The 8,725-nt window shown below is 35.8% G+C and overlaps 1 protein-coding gene across 1 annotated transcript; it reads right to left on the bottom strand.

Annotated features, from left to right (window-relative positions):
- Window positions 1-1,037: 1,037 nt before the first annotated feature.
- LOC104596464 (cyclin-dependent kinase D-1-like) lies at window positions 1,038-6,043 on the bottom strand. Its single transcript, XM_010257640.3, has 7 exons — window positions 5,649-6,043; window positions 5,089-5,387; window positions 4,883-4,991; window positions 4,194-4,319; window positions 2,142-2,377; window positions 1,744-2,060; window positions 1,038-1,534 (listed from the first exon to the last, which is right to left on the bottom strand). The coding sequence occupies exons 1-6, from the start codon at window positions 5,757-5,759 to the stop codon at window positions 1,835-1,837; spliced, it is 1,107 nt and encodes a 368-aa protein (XP_010255942.1). The 5' UTR covers window positions 5,760-6,043; the 3' UTR covers window positions 1,038-1,534; window positions 1,744-1,834.
- Window positions 6,044-8,725: the final 2,682 nt, after the last annotated feature.

Genomic DNA, 8,725 nt, shown 5'->3' on the forward strand with positions numbered 1-8,725 from the left:
GCTAATGGTAGACAGAAAAGGACATGAGTAGAAGTGGTAAGAAATGATTTAAGTACTAATAATTAATAGTGGATATTACTTAAATAAATTGGATTGGTGAAACATATTTCATGTAAGTCATGAATGATAATGATTTCATTGAATGCTACATACCCGAAACAGGGCTACCATTTGGGTCAAGTTGTTGGTTAACCAAAAGTTTTAATAAGCAAGGGCCAAAGTTAGGCCTCTATTTTAAGCTTTTTTGGGGCTTAAAGTTCAATTTGGATTGGAGAGATTATTTAATAGTTGGAATATGACCACAACAGAGTTGATGACCTAGTCGTTTGAGTGATCAGTCCACATTCCTTAAAAAGAGGAGGCACAGGATCAAACCCATGTAACCACAGGCTCTTAGTCACAAGGTCAAGGTGGCCCCCACCTTTACTCTGGTCTGTCCCCATCCCATGAGTTCCCCATGATGTACAATGTATAAATACATGGTTTCTGTGGGAAAATAGAAAGTGAAAACTAACAACAAATGTATACATCGTCAAACAATTACCGAATACTTTCATGTTTGCTATGTTTTCATTTTATTGAAAATTTATAAAATTCTCCCTCGACTCTCTTTTGGCAATTCTACAAACCTCCCGTGTTTTGATCCTAACAAAAACCTCCATTTGGTTTTGAAAAAGATGCAAATACCCCCCTTTCTCCAAATGAAAAAAAAAAAAAAAAAACTCAAGTAATGCATTAATATTTTTAAAACACCACATTTACCCTTGACCAACTTCATTAAGACGTATATTTATTAAAATACCCTAAAAAGAACAAATTAATTTCTCTTTATTTTACTTTCCTTTATACCTCATCTCAATCAAGAAGAGTAGATAGAATTTCCTTTCATTGTCAGTCATGGAGAGCCTTGCAGCAGTTCCAAACTTCCGATGGTTTGATACAACACCTATTTTGGAGGAACGTCAGGTGACTATCTCAAGTTCTCAATTACTGGCCACTGGGTCATCAGTGTTGGATATACATCCGTACACAGGAAATTAGGGGAAAAAACTAAGCATCGTTCATATGTATATGTACATAATATATTAAGATCTCCAGTTCACCGATCAGGTCCTCCAGCATAAACTAATGTCCAGAAAACATTCTTCATCTGTGTCAATATCCCAGGCCGAAGGGGGAAAAGTGTGCGACTCTTAATGCATTCCAGCATCCACATTATCTCCATTGATGCTAGAACCATAAACAAGCGCACGGGAATATGCTTCCACTTAACAAAAGACTAATCCTACATTCCTATCCAGCTTTCTATTTGATAAATTCCATTCCGCCACTGAGGAAAAGGAGATAAAAGATGTAACAGGAAGTGGAACAAAATTTGAAGGATTCCACAATATTTATTGTGAATGTTTGTCAAAGATTGAATACATGTATGGTCCATATTCCAAAGAGTGGAACCAATGCATGAGCACGTTATTCTGCTATGGACAGTGGAGTTCAAGACCCAAAATTACCATTTCCAGATGCAATCGCCACACTGTAAACAAGAAAACATTAAAAAAAAAAAAAGATTAGTTTACCTTTGACATCTAAGCAACATAGAGGCTCAAGTTTGATGATCATATAAGAGGGATACATCATATAAGGCAAACCAAGGCCCCAAGGGGATAAGTGAACTGACAAATGATCCACTGTTTGAAATGAATTCTAGATTCTACATTCAATACCATATGGATATTATTTTACCTGTTAAATATTTCTTGGATGGAGTCTTCCACCCAAACATTAACTGCCTATTGATACTGGTATATTCTGTCCTTGTGTTCATACCACCTGCTTATGGGAATTCATCTGTATAATTATCATATTTGTCATTGTGATATGTATTTCCTTCAAATCCCTCGCGTTGTGGCAACACTCTCCTTGCCTTTCTTGGTGGAGAAAGCACAATAGGACCCTCCTGCAGATCAAAATCTGAAGGTCTAGAGTTTTGAGAGTCACCCTTGGGAGGAGGCCTTGGAAGTAGAGCTGGCTTTGTTGGTGCAGGCACAGATGAAAAATACCTAAACGGGAAGATAGACATGAGAATTAAGTACTAAAAAATAACTTGTACACTACCACTTGAAAAAGGTTAAAATTCATACCTGTGCTCTAGTGCTTGTTGAGCAGAAATTCTTGCCTTTGGGTCATAGGTGAACATTTTTGACAAGAGATCTAATGCATCATCGCTAGCCATTGGGAACAGAGAACGTAATGGAGGTGCAGGGACAACTTGGTATTCTACATAATCAGGAAGGAAAACCATGTCTGGCCACTGTGAAGGCCTTGGAGTACCAAAAGCTGCAAAGATCTTTCCTAACTGATCAATATCACTTGAACCCTGTCAAGCAAACATAAAATGTTAATCAAGAAGTGTTAACCTTTCCATATGTTGAATTGTAAATAAATATGTATATATACATACACGGATAGTTCAGATACATATCTGCACAATCATAAGAAAATACTAAACAAGCAAGGATAATCTATACAGAAGAATTCAAACTTTGACATATGGCAACCGACACACCAATAATAGTAAGTTTATTTGATGACAGTCATAAACTGAAGTCAATCTTTTTTTCACAGTGTTGATATAATTAAGCAACCAGATAATTCCAACCATTGATTAGATGGAAGTCTGAATATGGCTACAGAGACAGAAGCAAGAGGATCAACAAGAATAGACTACAACCTATTGTTGTAATACAACCACTTTAGCCAATTATCGACTAATAGTTAAATTGTATTTGCTTCTTTATTTGTTCAACTCATTGAAGAGCAATAACCGGAAGCCAACTAAGGACCAACTCTCTAATGAAATGTAGGGTTAACAATCATGAAAGGGCTGGTTCTTTTGGCCTTGCAAAGGTCTCATTTATGGTTTTTGACTTTGACTAGTGCCTGGATTCTTACTTTTGTATCAAGTCCTCAAACTTCATACTTGCTATTGTTCTTTTCTTGGTACATCTGTTGCTAATCATTAGAAGAAGTTAAAAGATTGTTGGAATCTCCAAACACTTAAACAAACAAAAATCAAGGCAAACACCTATGAGCACTACCATCATATGGAATGTACTAAGATAAATTGACATATCCAATTTTTTCAAGGTTTCTGATTTCATATAACCATATAAATTGAAAGAATGTATAAGATTATCTCATATACCTGAAAAGGTACATCAAGATAAAGTACTAAGCATTCCCCTCCATGAGATTGAGAAAATGGATTGCCCAACATACAAAATTTTGAGAAAATGGGGAAAATGAAGTCCCATAAAAGTTCTTTTCAACTGAAATCTAAGAATGAAAGAGGGCTAATATTGACATATCCAATTTTTCTTTTTCCTTTTTGGAAATAGGCTGCACATGCTGCTGTCACATTGTTTCTACAAAGAAAAAGTGAAAAAAAATTGAATCTTTTAAAAAATTTACCAGCATAATCAAGGTAGGTCATAAAATTTCAAAGCATTCCAAATCAGTAACTTTTTTTATCAATGCTCCAAATTATTAGCTTGAGCCTCATCCTCTTTATGATAAATGATTCATTTGTTGCTCTGAATGACAGCCATATAGGAAAAATCTCAATTAACTGGGCCTTTTAATACAATTAAAAAGATTGACACAGAAGTATCATATTTTAAGAGACCAAACTTTTAATTAAATAAATCCTTTATTTCTCCTCTGTCTATTGTAGGTTAAGGATTCCTTCTCTTTTCTCTTCTTCAAACCCTTATATATATATTATTTTTCATGTAAAATATATGATAAAGAATTAAAAAAATATCCATTTTACATCATATCTCAGGGATTTCTTGGTCTGGCCTGAAGAAGCAGTGCCACTCAATAACTATAAAAATGACTGCATTTTTATTGTCCGTGTGGATCCTCTACAGGCCATGGGTTAAATTAGTATCATTTGCACTTAATTGGTCCACCTCTTCTTTATCATCTCTGGGTAGAGACCAAAGATCTTGAAGCTCAAAACATAAGGCTCAGTTTGGGAAGAGTGCAAATATAAACATGTTCAGTGTAAAGCCTTGTATATGACATTTCTAAATCCTGTATTTGCACTCTTCCCAAATGGAGCTTAAGGAAATATAAGTAAATATTTTAAAGCAACCAAAGTAAGATGACCATGAACTGTTTAGCTTCACCTGTAAAAAAGGTCTGCGGAGAAGGAGCTCAGCAAATATACAAGCTGCACCCCAAACATCTACACCTGATCCATATTGCCTGGCACCAAACAACAACTCAGGTGCTCTGTACCATCGAGCAAAAACCTATTCAAATAAGTGGCACACTGGCATTAAATCATACAAACGAATGTACTCAGTAATTTCATCTAAGGCTATTTTTTATCAAGGCATTTGTTCATGTACTTCCAAGTTTGATGAGTAAGCTTAGAAAGGATGTGGAAGAGATAGGGGAAGGCCAGAGAGAACAATGGTTGAAGCAATGAAAAATGATCAGGAGGCATGCAAATGAACCATGGATGAAGCCTTAGAGATGGTGGGATGGTAAAAATAGGATGTGCAGTAGTGACATCATAAGGTCGAGTAATGCAATATGCTGACAATTACATCCCAATGTAATTGCATGTTGAATTAACCCAAATCAGATATCCTTATATCATCAATTAGCAGTACTGGAGACAAATGGCGCTTCTGGTATCAATAATGAAACAACAATCAATCTGTAACAGTTGAGATATCTATGGAAGATCCAAGTTTTTGACATGCTTTTGACTTCTCATACTTTACCAGCTCTCTTAATATGAATAAGAAGTGGATTTTCTGTTTCTCATTTTTATAAAGCACCTCCATGAATAAGAAAAATGGCATACCTGGTGAGTGAATTTGCGATCAGGGCTCCCAAAAATACGTGCTAAACCAAAGTCTGCCAGCTTAAGTTGTCCATCAGCCCCTATCAATAAGTTGTTTGGTTTCATATCCCTGTAAAATAGATCAGTACATATCTAAGACAACTCCAGCGGTATGGACCATCTACTAAATGGCTTGAATCCATAAACAGAACCATGGGGGAAAATACCTGTGCAAGACCCATTTCTGTTGACAATATGCCAACCCTTTCAATGTCATTTGTAGGTACGACTTTATATCAGCGGGTGAAAGAACGATATTTCTATCCCGAATAACAGCTTCCAGGTCACTTTCCATGAACTCAAACACAAGATGCAAGCTTCCCTTGTGAGGGAAAGCGTCTATCAACTCAATTATATTCGGATCCTTAAGCTCCTTAAGAAGTTTTATTTCCCTCAATGCAGTAAAATCTATACCTTCACCGTATTTCCCCAACCGAATTTTCTTAACCGCAACTGTCTGTCCTGTCTGCTCAAATCAAGCATAGATTCCATATAAACAACTCCATTAATAGAAAGCCGGGAAATTTTGAAGAATTGGCAGCTAAAACTTGATATCGTTATCCCATGCCATCAGTTTAAAGCAGAAAACCATCCTAAGTGGAACAAAAAATGAGATGAAACTCTAAAAGTAAGATTATGAGTTGAATACTTGATACATATAAACAGAATCCGGAAAATTCCGAAACCCTAGATCTGTATTGCCAATAAGAAACGATGAACAACTCACCTTGGTATCGATAGCCTTGTAGACAACTCCATAAGTTCCCTTACCAAGGACCTCGCGCTTGAGGTATCGATCTACATCTTTTGTGGAGAACAATTGATCGATTTCAGTCATTTTTAGTGCTGTCTTTCTCTCGGACGAGTGAAGATGGCCCTGCCTCGAGCACCTGAGAGATGATTCAATTTCAAAAAGATAGAAATTCGGATTCCTCCATGATTAGTGACACGAGGACTCGATGAAGAAACAGCCTAAGTAAGGTGATACAGTATACTGCTGTGGAGAAGAAACGTGGAAAGATGATGCACAAACAATGCATGGGCTACTAGAAGTTTATTTGGAAAGTCTTTTTAGAAAATCTTCTAAAAGCTCAAGATCTCAAAAGACTGACGATCTTTCACAAGTAGATCTTCAAAGATTAACATACTTATTGGTCCCTCTTACATACATGATAAATATTAATGTGTGGGACCCAATAACACATTCAAATATGTAAATATTACTTATAGGTCCCACTTAGAAAAATCAATGTGGGCTCCATGTAGATCACTATATGATAAGTAATATTCCAATACATGCAATTAGTTTAACATGAATAATTTTCCTTAACCTGATCAATCATATTCTGCATGCCTTGTTCTTTGTTTTCAAATAATCTAGCATTCTGTTACTCCACAAATTCTAGAGAATTGCCACTTACATACAATTCCATAGTAATCTGTCTCTTCTCATAATACATGGAAACAACCAAGCTAAAAATAGATTATAAATGCTGAAGGTGGTGTCCATGCCTCACATAGATCATTATATGATAAGTAATACTCCAATACATGCAATTAGTTTAACACGAACAGTTTTCCTTAACCTGATCAATCATATTATGCATGGCTTGTTCCTTCTTTTCAAATAATCTAGTGTTCTGTTACTTCACAAACTTTAGAGAATTGCCACTTACACACAATTTCATAGTAATCTGTCTCTTCTCATAATACATGGAAACAACCAAGCTGAAAATAGATTATGAATACTGAAGGTGGTGTCCATGTAGCACCGAAGGGATGGAGAAAGTGGTTCCATAAAATGGAACGATAACTTGAAGTGCAGATTCTTAAAATGGAATGATAACTTGAAGTGCATATTCTAAATGGAAAGATAACTTTAAGTGCAGATTCCCAGCAAAAAGGCCCTCCAAAATGGCTTTAACTGAAGAGGTTTGAGGAAATGAATTGGCCAAACAATGTACTTTTAAAAAAAGGATAAAAAAGAGTAGGAACCATTTGGTCTAGTATACCAATCATCCAGCTCCTTTAAACATCAGCCTACAAATATAGACTAGTTTTATCACTTAATATGAACTTATGCATAAAGAATTTCCTTGAATCCCCCATGCCTTGCTGGTTATCAATGATGCCTAGTATGGTCATTTTAGATGGTATGTCAACATCAAACACTAATCAAAATACATATTATGCTTGTTCCTTTGCAAGTTGGAAAGAACCCTTACATCTCATTATTTTTGAACCTGAGTTCTAGATCTAGATTATCAAATTTTCAAAATCTCAAATGTTGGTTATATATTCTTCATTTTAATCATATACCCATTGCTAGTTATTTTCTATCATACAATAATGACTTCTGTAGAAAATGAGGAGGAGCACCCTCTGCTGTACAAAAGAACCTGTATCAAACTACTCAGTCCCCTAATATAGTGTAAATTCTTGAAATTGGCTACCCAATTTCCATCCCTACCAGGGAGAATCTCATCTTTTTCTTGTATTTTCATTATGTTAATTACTTAAGACAGATGACAAGAGAGGTATCCATCTGCTTGTGCTTGATTCTTCAGACATTTTAAACTTGAGAGAATTCTAATGTTTTATTACTCAAGTGGGTTGCTGACATTTCATAAACAGAATAAAGTTTTGAACAACATGAAATATGAGGTCCTTTGAAGGATGAGGACAGGGTAGGAGAGTTCTTTGAATGAAAGTTACTAGAAAATAAACTGTGCTTGTTCTGTAACAAGTTACTAGAAAAAGTAGCATCATACTACATTCTATTGCAGTTGATTTTCTGGTCTGAATGAAAGTTCTTTGAATTTTCTGCTCTTGTCATTAAGTTATTTTAAATCATAAAAGTTTTCACGCTGCTCCCAGATATGTAACAGTTAAGGTTGGTACAGGGGAAATCTGAACCTTACACTATTGCCTACATCTGATCTGCGCATATCATTCATTGGGAATGATGGCTGCCAGAAAGTTGTAGAATTTTCTTTGGTCATTTTTAAGGAGGATGTTGTAGAAGAATCAGGGTGAAGGAGCAATTAGCAGTTTGGGTGTCAGTTGAGGGGCCACTGCTTGGTACAAGGTTTAACTCTTGGAATGACAAGCATGAGAGTGCAGGTACAGATCTTGGGGGAGAGTGACAGAAAATTTTGGGTGAGAGAGAGAGAGAGTGCATGTGCAAATCTTTTGATTCAGTTTTTGTTTCCCCTATTATCCCCCACATATGGGCATATCATTAGCATATAATGTATGATGGATGCACTACGCATTCAGATCATTTGCATATATTATCACCCACAAATAGAGGGAATGTGTTGCTTCTATGTGAACCCACTAATTCCTTGTTCCTTAATGTCCATATCCATATCCAGGGCTTTCCACTTCTTCACTCTAGCATACATACCAAGCTGTAGTCAGAGCTTCCCTTATTTTTGGAGGACTTGACCACTTTACATCCTCTCAAGTTGGGTTGGAGAGAAGAATTTTATTTGTATATCAAGTTCAGATCATTGGAGCCAAATGACATTGCTTTTGCTGAATAGCAATGAACATAATTACATAGAAAATCAATTTAAACATAATTATGTATGAAATTAGCTGATGAAAAGATTATATATAGAACCTTCTTAGGATAAGGTTGAACACCCCCCCCCCCTCTTCCCCATTGGTACATTTACATAAAGGGCTGGTGAAAGAGATCATAATTATACTAATTGTCCAAAAATGATATAAAATGACATAAAATGACTAACCAGTCAAACCTCTACTTGTATATCCAATGTTTTAATCACATTAAAG

Source organism: Nelumbo nucifera, chromosome 1 (assembly GCF_055504915.1).
Source record: "Nelumbo nucifera cultivar China Antique chromosome 1, China Antique-T2T, whole genome shotgun sequence".
NCBI lineage: Eukaryota > Viridiplantae > Streptophyta > Magnoliopsida > Proteales > Nelumbonaceae > Nelumbo > Nelumbo nucifera.